Source organism: Melopsittacus undulatus, chromosome 4 (assembly GCF_012275295.1).
Source record: "Melopsittacus undulatus isolate bMelUnd1 chromosome 4, bMelUnd1.mat.Z, whole genome shotgun sequence".
Lineage (NCBI taxonomy): Eukaryota > Metazoa > Chordata > Aves > Psittaciformes > Psittaculidae > Melopsittacus > Melopsittacus undulatus.
Window position 1 is genome coordinate 73,157,741 of NC_047530.1, and position 17,092 is coordinate 73,174,832.

The window sequence follows — 17,092 nt, forward strand, 5'->3', positions numbered from 1 at the left end:
CTTTGTTACTGTGTGGCATGTCTGGGAAGTTGCCACTGGAGGCAGTGGTGGTGGTGGCAGCTTTTCCAGGTTCCCCTGCTGCAGAACAAGTGTTTCTCCTGTGCTAGGGGGTGAGTGGGTAGTACTTGATCCTCCCAGGTCTGCCACCATTCCATAAATGTGTGTTTTGTGAACTGTGTAAATTCCCTTTCCTAGATAGAGATTTAAAATGGAAACACACAGCTTGTGTAGCCCACAGCATCACCTGGGTGCAGAACAGCCCCACAGGAGTGTAGTGGAGCAACACAGCTGACAGAGCACTGGGCTGCAGGAAACAACAGCTGAGGGCTGAAGCTGTCAGCTGTAACAGTTTGCAAATGTGTTAGAAAGTCTGCACAATGTTTTGTTGCTGCCTTGCATTTGTGTAACCACCCTAAGGAAAAGTGTTTCTAAGTCAATATTACTTTTCAAAGATTTGCCTTTATTTTTCCATTAAAAATAAAAAAGCCACAACTATGAATTTAAATTACTCTAATGGGATTTTTTTTTTGTATGTCTTTAGCAAAATCCAGTTAAGAAATGCATCTTAAAACAAGACTGCTTTCAAATAATCCTGGGAAGGCCTGGTTTAGTTTCTTAAGGGAAATGAGTTGGGACTTTTTTGTAGGTTGTTCTTTTCAAGTTCAGGACTTCTGTTTGTCCTGGTGGTGTTTGTTTCCTTATGGCAAACTACTTACTCATTGTCACTCACTTTCACAAGGAGGGGTGGCATCTGCAGGTGTGCCTGGTGTCTCACAGTTCAGGCCTTGAACAGGGATCTGGAATTCATCCCATCTTCCTCCTGTGAGTCTGGCTGTGCTGTAGCCAAGGGTGAACTGATGGTGTGAAGGACATGGAAAATTATCTCCAGTGTTTATCACTGGTGGTGGAGCGCAGGAAGTGAATTCTGAGATCCCAGTGGATGGGAGCACTGCTGGGGGGTGTCTCCCTTCCTCTCCCAACTCCAACAGCCCCAAAGAACTGCACTGCAGTGTCAGCACAGTCACTTCTGCCCTGCTGCTGCTGCTGGCTCCCAGCAGTCACCTGGCACATGCCACCATTCATTAAAAAAACCTATGAAAGTGGCCCCAAAACACCCCTCTGGATTACTGTGTAGTAGTGTAAATAGTTTATTTGATCTTATGCCAGGAACAGACCAGGAAAGTAACATGAACTGCTTTTATAAAACATTTCTAATATTGCTAAGAAGCAGGTCTATTACTAGAAAAATATTAAAGAGAACATGCCAGCATTGTATTCTAGTTGTATAATAATTTTTGCTTTCCATTAAAAAAGGACCTTTGAGCTTAAGCCTGTGAGAGCAAGTGCTTTTAACCCTTTGTCTAACAATTGATTAAATTAATGGTCAAATTTTCTTATGCAGATTAAAATACTCTTCTGTCACTGCCCGTGAAGAAGGAGGTGGGATTGGCATGTTCTCTTTAGCTTGTCAAGTACACGTTGCTGTAAATGCAAGAAGGTGGCAGTTTTTAAAGTAAACTTCCTGTAAATAGGTAAGCAGAGGTCAATGTGGTAACTTTGAGCTCCAAACTGTCCATTTAGTTAAATATAAAACCAAAAACTATAAGTTAAAATAACATTCAGATTGTATAGCACAGGCTGATGCATTTCTTTTTAAACAATATTTACAGTATTACCCAGAGGCTAAAGTGGGAATAAAAGAGAAGTGTAAAAACCATACAAAACTGCACCAATTTTGTAGCAAAATATCTGTACATTTAAAAACAGATTATCATATAACTACACATTATCCAAGAAAACAAATGGGACCTTCACCAGTGGTTCACATAAGCACAACGTAAAAGAAAAAGAAATTCAGTGGTTAAATACTATACAATAAATTTTACAATTAACATATTGATGCAATGAGACCAGGCAAGGTAAGCTGTAAGCAAAACGTATCTCGGGAAGTTCAGTTCAGTCCAGTTCTGTACGTGTGAGAAGATCGCATGCCCTGCCAGCACGAGCTCGGCTTCATCTTGCTGCTCGGGGATTCTGGTGCAGACCAGCAGTGCGGGGGGGCAGCATGTGGCTACAGTCACTCTCATGTCCCTTCTACCTTTAAAAAGCAATGTAGAACCTACAACCTAACCGGATTTTTAGGCTGGGCTTTCCTTTGCTGACCAATGATCTGGAATTTGAACCAGATTGTCCAAGGAACTTTGCATTGGAGCAGGGTGCTAATCCGACAGGGCAGGGAAGAGGATGGTTCTCTGCACAAGGAACTGAACCATGACGGTCCTCAGAACCCTAATACTGATTACTGAGATGTTAATACCGTAGTGCTAATTAATAAATACACTGTTATTCCAAAGCTGATGCTAGCTGGAGAGCCTTTGCCACCCTCCTCCCCCTGTGCATTCGCCCCCAGCACTGCCATGGCCTCAGCCCCGCGCTGCACACCCTAACTACTGCAGCTGCAAAGTGAAAATTTGTCTCCATTTGTTGCACACCCGATGCTCACTGGTGTACAGGGTAGCACAGCCTCGCTACAGTGGTACACACTCTGGATGGCAGGAAAAGGTACGGGTCTCTTCCAGGAACTAATTCCATATTACCTATAGAAAGCCCTTAAATGTCTTCCCTTGTTTTGTTAATGTTGGGTTTTGTTTGGGTTTTTTTTTTCTGATAAAAAGGAAAAAGCCAGTAAGTGTGGCTGAAGCCAAAGTTAACCCCTTGGTGGACAGCACAGGAATGCACTGAAAAGCAGAGCAAGTCCAGGTATTCCCTGTTTACAACCAGTCAGGATGCAGGTCAGGTCCACAAGAGACCAGTCACTAAACTTTTATATAACCAAACCAAACTAAACACCCAAACCAACACGGTATTTTACATTTTGGTTAAAAATACTGAATAATGTATTGGTGTAAAAAGATACCCAATCAAATCAAGTCCTATTGCTTTGATTAATTTGAGCAGGTACTTTAGGCACTTGTTAGCTACAGTTGAGTTGAGAGCCCATTGCTGACGTTCCTATGCATTTTCTAGGTCTTTGAGCCCTTTAGAAAGTAAATTTTACCATTCCCCAGGCTGTAAATGAGTGGCAGAACATAGAGCTGACACGGACAAGGTATCATGCAAGCACCCCCTTTCCTTGACACCTGCAGGCCTCCAGCTCACATGGTTATTTCAGCACCGTTTGCAGAGCGCAAGTTCTGATCATCGAAGCGCCGCCTGACGCTTCTCCTCACCGCGTCGGCCCGTCGGTACGGTTGGTTTCTAAGATCTGCAGAGAGGAAAGTGGCGTTTGTGAGCACGCACGGCTCACCCCATGCACGCACACACACACACACACACGCAGTCTAGACAAGGAAAAGTCCTGCTGGAAGCCAGTCAAAGCAGCTTGTGTAGGAACAGGAGAAAGGACTTCACCCCAACCAGAGCAGAAGTGAGCAAATACTGACGTGCTCTTTTACTACGCCCCCAAGCAGCAGGTAATACTGGTGAAATGTGCCAAAATGCTGGCAAACTAACTGGAGTTATGCTGACAGGTTGGTTTGACCGTCTTCCCGCCCAGGGGCCATTACTGCTTGTTAGTGTCAGTCAGAAAGGCAGCATCAACTGAAATCAGTTTGCTTGATATACATCTTGGTCCTTCACACAGCTTCTGAAACACCAGGGTGCGCTGAAGGGGATTTCTAAGGCAGGATGATGTGTGACACACTGGAGACGTGTGACACATTGTACAATGGTGCAAGTGTTTAGCATCACAGAGTAGATCTACAATCCCTATGTACCCATTTATCTAAAAGAGGGTGCCCTGAGATAAAGCAGCTGCAACTGGCTTGCAGAGCTCCAGCTGCCATCCTGCCCCACTGACACCATCCTGCCAGGCTGCAGCAGAACAGCCAACCCCTTCCTTCCTCCTGGACCCAGCCTGCTGCGCTGCTGCTGTTGGGAGGTGGGATCTCAGAGGGAAGAATAGATGACATGAAACATGCAATGAATTGAACAGTGAAAAAAGCTGAAGATGGACATACTGATGAAAGCCTGTTACATGTGCTGTTACATGTCCAGCTAGGCTATAATAAGCACATCTGGAACACCTAATTCAAGTTGGAAAAGAAATTTGTGTTGGACTTGGAAAAGCCCTTAAATGTTTTGGGTATTTTTTTGCATTGGACTGGGCAAACCCTTCCTCCAATTTCCTGAATGACATATGCCTTGCTTTAAATACAGCTCCCAAACTTGTCAGCTCTTGGTGTACCCAGCAGACGGTGCGCCTTTGTTCAAGACTGCCCTCTCCCGTCTGCATTCTCCAAGCTGCTGGCTGTCCACTTCTCCTGCCCTGTTCAGTGGCTGTAGCAGGGCCAAGACAGGAGCAGAGGAGTATTCAGGGCTAATGTGGGTCTGAAACAATCTGGGGACAAGACTGCCTACCTCAGGCTGAACTAGGAAGGGCCAAAATGGAAAGAGCGTGAAGATGTTCCCCAGCCAATGGCTTGTGGATCCCCTGCACCACAGAGGGTGAAAATAAATGGCCTCGGTCTCCACTGGCCTTTAGGTTCTCACCAGTATTACGCTTAGCCACATCTACCAACAGGCTGTCTGGCAGACAGAGAGAGGAGGAAGCTAAGTAAAAAGTGATGCTTGCCAGCTCTGTGTATCCTCCACCACCGGTGTGCTAGAAGAAATCCTTACCCTCGAGTGAACATTTGGAAATTTAGTGATATTATTCTTCTTTAGGGCTAAACAGAAAAAAAAACAAAAAACAAAAAAACAAAACAAAACACAAAATGATGGTTAAGTAAAAAATGGGATGGAAAATGAAGAGCAAGTCAACTCAGCATTCAAAACTCCCAGGCACATCAGCCAACAGAGCAAGAGTGGGGAGGCCAAGGCTATGAGAGGAGGTTAGACACAGAGAGGAAAGGACAGGAGGGCCACCCTCGCTTCTCGCTAACCGAATTCCAAGCTGCTTTGAAGATTGGCTCCAGGAAGATAATACTGCAATTAACTTGAAAGAGCAAATAACTGTTGAGCTGATTATAGTTTGCAATTTTATTAGAAGCATTCATAAAAATACATATCATAGAAGAGAAACACTGTTGTCTTCTTAAGCCACAGAGTCCTTAATTCAAGACAACAGTGTTAACAGACATGCTGGGTTAAACACACCCTTCTTACACTTTACACCACACGATGTAAACTGCTCAGTTCCATGTCAAGTTTCTCACTGTCACCATTTCTACAGTTCTGGCATGTACCAAAGCGTTTTCCCAGCTCGGCTCCTTCTCTCTTCCCCAGTGGATCACATACCGAGCTCAACCCCAGCACTGTCCAAAGTCCAAGTGAATTGGAACTGGTTAGCACTCAGTGCACGCTTCTGATTTTCTTTAGATCAAGTTGGCATGGAACTGAAAAGAGTTAATGATGGATGTGACCGAATGAGAGAAGATTTCATGCTGTTTATTTTATCCCATATCTCACATGCAGAAAAACATGCAGGTGCTGGTTAAGAAGTCTAAAACACGATACTCCTCACAGAGGATGCAGGTTATTGCAGAAACCCCTTCCAAGCCAGAAAGCCAACCCCAAGAAAGTCCCACTTAATTCATGCCACTTGTAATTCTGCTTTGGCATATAGCTGATGTATTGCATGCATTTTACATTGGTAGACTGGCAGACAGAGAAAGATCTGTAGGCCAGAAGAGATGACATAGAAAAGCCAAGGGAACTGTCACTTTTTGACTCCATTTGATCTCCTAAGTCTTGCGAACTGTAGGAAACCTGTACCACATCTACTGTGACTTCTGCCACTTGCTGTTCTATGGTATTTGTCATGAGGGTGAGAGATGCCTTTGAAACGCAAGGATGGCCAAAAGCATCAAGTGCAAAGTTGATGGGATGGAATAAAAAGTTACTGAAACACAGACATGCAACAGGGGTGATATAAATACAACTTCAGGTGACGCTGGACACTACTACACACTCAACATTCACATGATCCTGGCTGAGATCCGTACAAATGGAGAAGTGTCAAAAATCTACAGCAACCTTTCTTTTTTCTAAGAGCATCAGATGTGAAAGAGGAATAGTTTAGTAATGGAATTCCTCAGTGAGAACAGGTTCGCAGAAAAACCGAGAGCCCCGCTTGGCGGTTCGAGCGGTAAAGGGCACAGTCTTCAGCACTGCATGGGAATAACAGCCAAACAGACAAACAGAGCCGTGAGAAGCAGATCTATTGCATTAGTACAGTGTTAGTGCTCGGCTACGGACACCCAGGGACAGTTTCAACCAGCTGCCTAATAGCACTGCACTTCAGCAGGCTTTCAATGAGGCAGTTGCAAATCTCGGAATAAGTATTTCTTATATTACATCATTTTCAATTGGCTTGAGAGACTATTGCTAAACGTGCTCCAGAAAAGGGTGTGGTGTTAGACAGAGCTCTGCTGTGGAGCAACAGAGCTTTCTTCTGCATTCTATGCACAACACTCTAGATCACTTCCATACCATTGACAGGGATCTCATAGGCAGCATTCACCTGACCTCAGTCCTGCCTTTTTGTGCTTAACTTTTAGTATTACTTTATTATTAGTCTAGCACTCCCCCCACTGGACTGCCTTTTGAATGTGGATGGTCTTTTGCCACATGATCTGTTTCTCCCACAGAGCAGAACCACTTTACCAATTAAACGAGCTTCCAGGATTCTGCAGGAGTTGTAGAAGCAGTACCAGATTAGATATTATAGCAACTCTGCCCCTTAAATTAAAAATAGTAGGAAGCTATTAATCAAGGTTAGAAAGAGTTGTGAAAGCTCCAAGCATTTCAGCCCTATCATCTAGTTGGGCAAGAATTCCCTACGTTTCCTTAGTCAGTGGTAAAACAGCTCTCCTGTCCTCCTACAGGAAAAACTTTCAGGAGCAGTACCCAAGAAAATCCTACCCAGTGAGCTTTTTTTGAGCTTCTGTGAAAACAAATGACTGTTAAGCTACTGAAATACCAAAATCACGTTCCTTCCACACCACAGGTGAAGAACATGCAGTAAAATCATTGCAGTAAAGTACTGCAATCAGAGCAGCTGTACAAACTAAAAATTATCTGATTCCTGGAAAAATGCAGTTCAGAAGGTGTCTCTTTTTATCAGCAAATACTTGCACTGAAGTCCTGACTGTGTTGGGCTACAACAGTGGGTTCTGCACCTCTCCCTCCAGCTCTGGGTTGGAACCAGTGCAGACTTTGCCTACCAGTCTGAGAAGCAGTAAAACCAGAAGCAGTTTAGGGTAATAAATCATTCAGGTTTGACTAAATGATTTGCTGTAACTGTGCGATAATGTGGTGCCATTACTGTTAGTACATTTTAATGAAAACGTAGGCTCTTAATTATGTTAAACATCTGTCATTCATTCCATTTACGGGGAAAAAAAGTTTCTGGGAAAGATCTGCACGGCATGCATATCCCCACCGGAGCATCCGCTGAGATCAGGCACTGAGCTGGCTACTCTAAAGATCAGAGAATGAGCATGACCCCCATGCTAAAAGAGAAGAACTAAGAAACCAAGCATGTGCCTGAGCTGTGTGCACACAGCACTGGCATTGACACCTGAAGGCAGGTTATTGGGGTTTGTTTGTTATATACCATTAGCAAAGGTTTCTATACTTGCTTCACATCATATAAACACTCTCCTAAGCTCAAGTAAGGGTTTTTCAAGAAGTACATGAAGCACTTACAATAGCGACTAGGCAAATACACATTTTTATCCTTTGTGAAAGGGCCTCTGAGATTACAGAACAAAAGGTTGTTACCTGTTATAATATCTTCAATAGCACCATCCTTCCCTTCATATACATGTCTGTTATCCTTGACTTGCCGCCGCCTGAGCTCTGCAATCAGCTCTTGCTGCTGTCTCTTTGTTTTATGCGAAGGAGACTGAAAGAAAAGAAGAGAGGATTTGTAAGGCCTGACCTCCAGCTATTCTGTTTCTCTTTTCCTGAGTGTGAAACACCAGGTGATTGCACTGGTGGCAACAGAAACTGCCAGTTTTCTACCCAGTTTTGCAAGACTGGGAGAATACGGCAGTTAGCTCACATCCCATGAGGAGGATGGACAGAGTCACAGGTTAACCTGGCTGCAGAGTTTCTTACATTTGTAGCCTATTTCTAAGCCTTCTCAGCACTTAGAACTGGAGCTTCACGCTCTCACCCCTGAAAAGCATTAGGGGAGTAAGGAGAACCATCTTTCCTTCTGAGGGAAAAAGCATGGCTGGAATGAACGATCCCAACAACAGCTGCTGGAAGATAAAATGTGTTTTAGAGCCACGGGCATCTCCAGCAAATCTGAAATGTTAACTCAAAAACAAACAAACAAAAAAAACAGGAAAATACCTACAAAACAGTAACATGGAGCTCAGTCCTGCCACCAAGCTCTGACAGGTTAGGGCTGGGGAAGATTGTTCCTTGTCCCAGTAAGCAATCGGAAGCTCTGCACACTGAACACCCACCGGATTTTAATACAAGGCCACAGAAGAATGAGGTTTAGCTAATGGCAATATGGATGAGATGACTTTCTCAGTCATTAAATTTTATTTCATTCAGTTTTTCTTAATTTTGCAGAGTTCAAAAGTAGCAGAACCATACACTATAACACTTCCAGCTTATTTCAGTTCTCTCTATGTAAGAAGAAGAAGTCCATAGACCCTATTTCTAGGGAGCTGTAAGTTGGGCAACTAAATTTCTTACACAGAGCTGAGGTTTCTGAACTTTCTAGGAAAAAACATGAGATGGCTTCTGCCAGTTAAGATGTATCTGTTTTTTACCTTTTGGTCCTGTTGTTCCATCAAAGCTTCCTGCTCCATAAGTTTTTCCATTAAGGCCTGTTCTTGCTTTTTTCTCAATTCATTCTCTTCTTCTGCTTGCTATTTATCACAAAAAAAACCCCACAGGTTATAGCTTTCAATTGCTACAGGTAACCTAAAAATTACAAATTAGTAGCGCTATTCACTTGCTACCATGGGGTTCTCCAAGGAAGAAAGATCATGTACAGTAATTTAGCTGCCTCTCAACACAGTCTGAAATCACTAGGCTGGGAGAGACCTTCCTAGGTTGCACAAACCATCCTCCCCCAGTCTCAAAAGACAAGTATTCAGTGTTAAAGGTGTAAGCTGCAGCCACTCAGACATTCTGAGGATTCCTCCAGTAGGTCAGACAGCCCTGTTGTCTTTCAGCCCTGAAAATAATCCCAAAACAACTACTTGTGCTGCCTCAGGCTGCTGTTGCCGCGCGGTCAGGGATAGCTTACACTGCATCAAAGCTAGAGGGAGCCATAAGGTGGTTTGTTGGGAGTCTGGAGCCGTGCAGGTACCAAATTGGGTTTGGAGGGACAGAAGAAGAGGATGCTCCGTTTACCTTGTAGGCCTTCACAAACCGGACAAACACTGGGAAAAAGACAGAGGGGGGTGTCGTCTTGGGATTCTCCCCGAAATACTTCACAGCATCATCAAAAGCATCCTACAAAAAGAACAGATGTACTGCATAGCATGTATTTCCAGATAAACTCCCCATCCATTACTGCAGTATTCAGCATAAAGAGCCTGGATTTCATCCGCATATGAAACCCCTGGCTCAGACGAGCACATCTGCATCTAGCACTTGTACACAAACCATTCTATGATTCTAACATTGCTGCACCTTCTCATCCCTGCTGTATATATAAAGCACTTCCTTTGCAGTGACACGCTACTACTCACAGTGTCACTCGCACACTAAGAATAAATAAATACCTGGGCTATTTTGGCGTCATCCTGCAGTTTCTTTAGCTTCCCTTCATTGTTCTGAATGAACTCCTTCAGCATCGTGTTGTGGTCATGCATGGTGTACTCACGCTTTGTCAGATCCAGGCCCCTCTGCAGCTCCTTCACATCCAAGAGGACATTTTCAAGAGACACTGGGAAATCAAACAAAAATGCTGCATAATTTCTGCTGTGCAACTGCCTGAAGCTTGAACAATTCCCCACCAAGAGCTCCCATAGTATACTGTGAAGTCCCTTGCATAGCATGCATGCCACCACCACTCATCAGGGACAGCAGGGTCACAGTACCTGCAGCAGCCTTCTCCACGTAATGAAGTTCATTGTAAAAGAGGGATACATGTTGGTACTTCTCCTTGACCACATTAGAAATATAGTGCAGCAGAGTCTGCTTTCGGTCTGTTGACTTTGTTTCTAGGAGCTGGGGAGAAAAGGCGAAGAGACTGTTGGGTGGAGGCACAGGAGGCTCCAAGCAAAAAGACTCAGCCACAGCTTCTCCATCTGACAGGCATGGCTGTAAAAGCTTATTCAGCTGCTTAGGAGGTAGTTTTCAAGCTGTGGTCTGCAGAGCCTCTAAAGACATGTGCCTTCTCCTAAGCAGCTCCCCAGGACAACAATAAGCAAAGCCAACTCACACCCCTTGGCAGGGAGTGCCTGCCTTCACCACATGCCCCAGAAGCCGCTCTTGCCATATACATGAAACATGTTGCCACACCTGGTGCCCGAAAGGCACCTCTGGTTTACTTACCAGATCTAAACTCTGTAGTTTAAATCCATACACAGCTCCTCGTTTACTGCTATTCATGTAGTTTCCAAGAGCCAAGATTATCTGCCCAGATGAAACAGAACAGAGGATGAATTTTCAGGACAAACGCATGGTGCTTTAGAAACCTCTGGAAGGAGAGCTGGTATGCCAGCACCCACATACTGCTTTGGTACATGTAAGAAGACACACCAGTGAGTGATGGAGGCATTGAACATATCTAACATCACACCTACCTCCAGTATTTTCTTAAGCTTTTGGGATGACTTTATGGAGACAGATGCAGCTATTATTGCATGAAGTTGCTGCAGGTAAAGACAGGAAGTGCTTTGGTTAATGCATGTCCAACCCAAGAGTGAAATTAAAATCAGAAACACTCCAAGAAAACCCTCTTGTTTTTTGTGCATCCTGTGGGCCCTAGCATGAAAGTTATGCTGCCCTGACACATGAGGATTTCCAACAATTCATTTGCACCACAGACTTAGCACACTCAGATGTAGTTGGGTAAAACCATATTTACATTTCAGTCATCATGACTGTGAAAGATGCATCAGGCTGAGTGGTACACACTTCAAAGAGCCCACGGACCAGCACTGATGATAACTTTCCCTAACAGTCCAGGCTATAAGCTGCTGTACAAACAGCCCCTGGGATACTAGAGTCATTGCTCTATGAAAATACAGCTAGAAAACCACTTTTTCATTCATGTGTTTCTCATTCTGTCCCTGTTGGAACTCACAACTGTCCCACAACATTTGAACAATCTCCATGTCTTAGAAAAATTAAAATCTCTATAATCCTCTCTGACCACCCCACACCCTGTATCGCTCCCCACAAGCTGACCCGCATTGCACAGCGCAGCTTTTAGGCAGTGGCTGAACCTCATGCATCACCACAGTGTCCCCAAGGGTTGCCCCTCACTCACTGGAGTCAGCATCTGGATGCTTTCTGCAAAGTTGCCTATAAACGCCATGATGGTCATCTTCTGCATCAGCCTCTCAATCTTGCTGAACTGCATCATGAACCGGTCTTCGTCAGACAGGTTCTCGATGGGTTTCCTTTCCCGCTCGTAGAGCCGCAACACTTTCACTTCGTTCTCAGTGGGCAGGAACCGCATGAGGCATTCAACAAAATCCACCGGCAACGTTTTCAGGTCAAACCTGCATGATAACAAACCAGAAAAAAGTGGTGTTAGGACAAAGCTCTACATAAAATGATGGAAAAGTAAAAGAAGAGAGAAAGCTGCCAAAGGCAGCTCTGCTTCCTACACTGCTCAGCTACACGTTAGCCTGAGTCAGTAAAGCAATGAGAAACTATGAAGAAGCTGTGAAGTGACTCTTGGTCTTGTTGCCCTGGCTGGGTCTGGGGGCATGGTCCTACATGTGAAACTCTCTACACATGAAGATGTGACCAAGGTCACTGTGCTGACATGAATGGTGCTACTGGGCACCCTGTTTCTGTTTCCAAAGAATTTTCATCAGAGAAGACAGGCAGGGAGGAGCAAACAGCAGTTTTATTTAATTGGGCCAGAGCCCTGTAAACCCCAACTGCTGAACCTGCATCAATCTGCAGCAGGTTTGGGTCACCCTACTCACCAGATCAAATGTAAGAATTATGTATCCAAACTTTGAAGATATTCTTTATTGGAGAAATGGCAGATGTTTGTCATCGCCACAAGTACTAAATGCTTCTGGATGGATTCAGGATCAGCCCCACAGAGCAGGTATACCTGTGGTCCATCCCTGGAACCTGCTGGAGTCAGCTGGCAACAGTCCATATCAGCATGAGATGAGACACACCTGTATTACACTGGGGTTTGGCACTGCCTGGGGCCATTACATAAACCTAATTCTATGCAAAACCTTCTGCACTTGGACTAAACTCATGCTTCATGGAGCAAAACTAAAATGATTGCCTCTTCCTGATACTCTGGCTTTTGAGTGTTCACTGTACCAGAAAGTACCGTGCCAACAGAACGAGAGATGCAGTATGCAGTGGCATACTCTGTATATATATGAATTTGCTTCTTTAATAAGAGAAGTGTTAATCTGATAAGCCTCAATAGTGATACAGTGACATAAAGCTGCAAGTTTTTACTTTTATTTCAAGGGAATTTGATTTCTGGGAATTCAGAATGGTTCCATCCTTACTCCTGGATTTTCTCCAGATGCAAAAACATTTACATCAACTGCCAGTTCAAACCATTCCACTTACCAAAATCACAGTAAATCTTGAATATGATTTCTTTGCTGACAAGTGTTTTACTTACACGTGAATAGCTTTGCATATTTCATCTGCTGTCTTTCCAGCTTTTCTTAAAGTAATAGCGAGATTTTTCGCCCTGTTGGCATCCAGTAATGTGACTTTGTTTGACCCTTTCTGAGTTATCTTTTGCTTGCTTGAAGTAAGATCAATGGCTGGACCCTGGGCTTTTGTTTTAAATATTTCTTCAAATTCATCCACATTTAAATCCTAAAAAGGAAAGAAAACTATTTATCCCTCCTGCAGTGAACACTAAAACCCATGCTGCCTAATACTGTGCCAAAACTACAATAAAAACCTTGCGGTGGCTGAGACTATAGCGAAGTACTTCAGTCAGGGGCTGCAGATGTAACCACCACGCATTCCTGAGTTACTGATCAGGAAATGTGGCCTCTTCCCCCAACAGCCCTATACACGTTCAAAAGTTCAGGAAAACACTCATGTTAGCACTCGTGCTTTATTCAGCCACGTGGATCTTCAGGGCACAGGGAGCACGCAAGACCTGCATGCTCAGCTCTGCTCTATGCTGCTTTAGGCTTCGTTCCCTGGCACACAGCCATCACCCAAGCCTAACTCCTACAGACTGATCAGCAATTTTAGGCTGGGAAAAAATAAATCATTCTCATCTTGGATCATCTGTTTTAAACAAATGCACACAACAGGTATGAACCCTTTACTATCAATACTACTAGGTATCATCCCTAATTCTCAACTAAGGCACTCACGTGGACCCATGGGGCATCAGGGGCCACTGGATGAGCCATCTGGTAACACAATTTCTGGGATCACTGATATTCACTTGTGTTATGGACAGAAGTGGGAACAGAAGACAGCAAGTGGCATTCATACCTCCAGGATCCTTTCGTCATCTATTTCATTGAAGACCGTCCCATTAATCTGGTTGGGTTTCAGGGCGACCCAGTTGAACACTGGCATGCGGAATTTGGTCTTGATTGGCTTCTTGATTTTCACAGCTAAAGATACCAGAGGAGAGGAAATGACAAATTCTCCCAGCAAAAACACCCCACATGCCTAGACTGCAGCTTTTGAGTCGGCATTTCAGCACTGGAGGAAGAACTGTCCAGAGCTAAATTATCACACTCGAAAACCTGGAGAGATCTTGCTGCCTGGACAGGCAAACAGTGCTGAAAGGCTTTCATCCAGCCCTCCATCTCTTTCAGGCCCAGCCTCTGCAGAACAGGACTAAATGCCAGAGACTGTGACAACTTCACTAAACGAAATGTGTTATTAGTTTATTACTGCGTGATGCTGGAGTGATTTAAAAGCCTGAGCTATTTTTAAACACTACAGAAAAAGGAGAGAGTGGTCCAATTTAACCCTGTCCTGCTTGCTGAAGAGCCCACTCTCATGTGAACTGATGCACAGGCATGTGCAGCTGATCTGTGACTTCTGTCACAAAACTCAATGCAGAATAGGTGCCAAGAAGGGAAAAAAAGCCTCTTTCCTCAGGTTTTGGTACAGGGAGCAGCCCTTCCCACTGCCTGCTCCAATGGGGCATTACTGCTTCTCACCAGGTTTGTCTTTTCAAACAAGAAGAGGTAGGCTGCAGCACACAAGTTTTAACAAAGTTGAAATAACTGGTTTAATAATCTTCCTGTGCTGTGCAGAACCAGTAAACTATTTAGTAACTTACACAGATAAGCTATAAAAATGAAGACTGACTACTCATTAATCTGTGCAAGAGTACAGAAAAGTGACGTTAGAGCAAGGAAAACAACATGTTTCTGTTTCTTTTGCAAACAGGTCTGGAAGGCACATGAATAATTTCTGTAACTGAGTTCTCATTTCTTTGTATCTTGATGTAAACATGAAGTTGCTAGTTGCTACAAAACCAGGCTGCTCATTAAAGTCATCAATCAATGTTTTGCTCCTGAAGTACTGAGAAAATAAACTGCTTCTTTCCAAGGTGCAAACATGAAACAGAAAGCCCGGTTCTTCCTCTCCAGTGCTGGAAAACGCCAGCCATTTGGTTGGTGGCAGAGGGGAGGCAGGAGTACCCCCACCGGGGATGCCCAGCCCTGCAGCACACCTAAGCAGGTTCACTGCTACCCCCAGGTGAGCATGGATCATGTTTGGTTTTGTGCAGCCCAGTGTTTGCTCCTCACTCATGCCTACCCTGCACTTGTAGCATGAGTGATCCTGCCAAGTATTCCATGCTCTGTAAGGTTGCTAGATTTTTGTCCCTCCATTTCAGAAGATTCAGGGTCCCAGGCTGCAAAGCACTTGAGCAAGTAATTATTTTACTTTTCCATAATGATTCTATGTGCATGTTTTCACCAGGACAGAGACGACCTAATTCAGGGCACAGACCCATTGTGCAGTGGAGTCGGGTGAATGCTGAAAACACTTCTCTTGCTTTGTCATTCCACTTTAAAAACAAGAATCAAGTTGTATGTCCATGTCCCTTTCATGCTCATGCTCATTTTGCATCACAAAGAAAAAATTACTGGCAAGAGCATTTGCTTGAAACAAAGAACCATAAGTGAACAACAGGGAATATACATAATATTTAGCTGTGTATTTTGGGAATTATGTTTATTCAACTGGAAGACACGAACACACGTGATCGAATTCTGTTCATCTAAACTAAACAGAATTTTACTCTTTAATTATTGTGGTTACTTCAGAATAATCCCTAAAATGAAACTAAATCTTGCTTTTTCCATCTGAAGCAACCTTAAAAAAAACCCAAACAAACAACATTTCCGCTTGCGCGTGTATTAGAATGGATTATTAACTGCTCCTGGGTTATTTCAGGACAGGAAAGGAAGCTAACTGCCTCATGGGCCAGTTCCTGATATAGCTAATCAAAATCTCTTACAATTTTCCTTCCTCCTCCACTATAGAGCCCTGGCAAGGTGACATTCCCAGGAATCGTGCTGCTGCCAGCAGCACAGTGGGGATGCAGTCACGCTGGGGACCAGGCCTCACAGAGGGTTGTCACTGCTGGCAAGAGCTGCTGCAGCTTCACACTTGTCCTCTCTGGAAAAGGCCCATCCCTGGTGTGACCAGTGCAGAGAGCACAGCTTGAGTATAGCTCAAAAGAAACCATGTGTCTTAATTACTTGCTGAAGTGCTTTGCTGAATCAGGGTCTCCTCGGTGCCAAATCCTGATGGCTGGCAGCATATCCAAAGCTAACACATGCTCCGGCTCTGATTTTGGCCAGCAAACCCCTGCACCAGCCTCCCCCCACCCCTCCACTGCCTCCCCATTGCAGGACGCAAGTCCACAGGCACACACATAGGCACAGCACAGAGGGAAAAGCGGAGAGGTAGGTAAATACTTAGCAGAAAGCAACCTACAGAAGAGCTTGATTGGCCCATCTTACCAGGAAGCAGAAAGAACAGAGAAAAAAATGTTAGCAATGGTCAGAAAAGCACATTTGTTCCTTCACTTATTCCCCTCTGACCCAGACAAAGTTCCTGCTCTGATTTCTGTCAACGCTCCTTTCTGTGCAGCCATTGAACCAGGACAAGATGCTTTCTATCTCCTTCTTTCTCCTAACCCACTGAAGAACAAAATATCCATCCCAGCTGGCTTTTGGCATCTCATTCAAGCACATAAGCAAGAAGCTCTTGCTTCAGGGCTTGCTACTTGCCACTGGTGCAGCTCACAGGAGCCATGTGCAGAAGTAAGGCTTGCCGCAGTACTCCCATCCCCAAGTAATGCCACAAGGATGTAGGGCTAAAGCTTGATATCTGGGCACCTGGTGGCACAACCCCTGCTGCATGCAGCAGCTCCTGTGCCCCCGTCAGCCCAGCCCCAAGCCCCACCACAGCCACATCCAAGCACTCCCTGCCACTGTGGACTGCATGCCAAACAACCACTGTGGACTCTGCCAAACCCCCCAGGGAGGATCAGCCTATAACCTCAGCTGCATTGCGACTTCCGTGCTTTTTCTTTTTTGCAAATACACTCTAGGACCCTGGAGTTCCATGACGCTTTCAGCTTACAGAGAAAACTTTAAAGGCTGGAATACTTAATCAGTTTAAAAATTAGAAAAAAAAAAACAAAAACACCTATCGATCAGAGCTCCTCAGTCTCTCTTTCTGGGCCCAATAACATGCTCATGAGAGAGGGACTGGTGTGATGCCAGTTAGCATTCACTTGCTGCCTGAGATGCCTGTCATATGCCAGAGTGCATAAAAACATGATCAAAGATGGTCAAGTAAATTCTTTCTTCTTTCCTTTCAAAAAAATTACCATTTGCTTGCACAGATATTTCTTCACAAAATTCTCAGAAGAAATCGAAGCCATGAA

The 17,092-nt window shown here is 44.3% G+C and overlaps 1 protein-coding gene across 5 annotated transcripts in view; it reads right to left on the minus strand.

The window, feature by feature from the left end:
- Positions 1–1,128: 1,128 nt before the first annotated feature.
- Positions 1,129–17,092, minus strand: part of FMNL2 (formin like 2) — a 145,494-nt gene continuing 129,530 nt past the window's right edge. Inside the window, exons 16-27 of one of the 5 annotated variants that reach the window (XM_034061648.1) lie at positions 13,660–13,784; positions 12,818–13,020; positions 11,474–11,708; positions 10,785–10,853; positions 10,534–10,614; positions 10,077–10,206; positions 9,759–9,922; positions 9,385–9,486; positions 8,796–8,894; positions 7,786–7,909; positions 4,681–4,727; positions 1,129–3,265 (exon numbers count right to left, since the gene is read on the minus strand). In XM_034061648.1, the coding sequence (XP_033917539.1) occupies positions 3,227–3,265; positions 4,681–4,727; positions 7,786–7,909; positions 8,796–8,894; positions 9,385–9,486; positions 9,759–9,922; positions 10,077–10,206; positions 10,534–10,614; positions 10,785–10,853; positions 11,474–11,708; positions 12,818–13,020; positions 13,660–13,784 (1,418 nt within the window). In that variant the 3' untranslated portion in view covers positions 1,129–3,226. The other 4 variants (XM_034061647.1, XM_034061646.1, XM_034061645.1 and 1 more) reach the window with 4 other exon arrangements.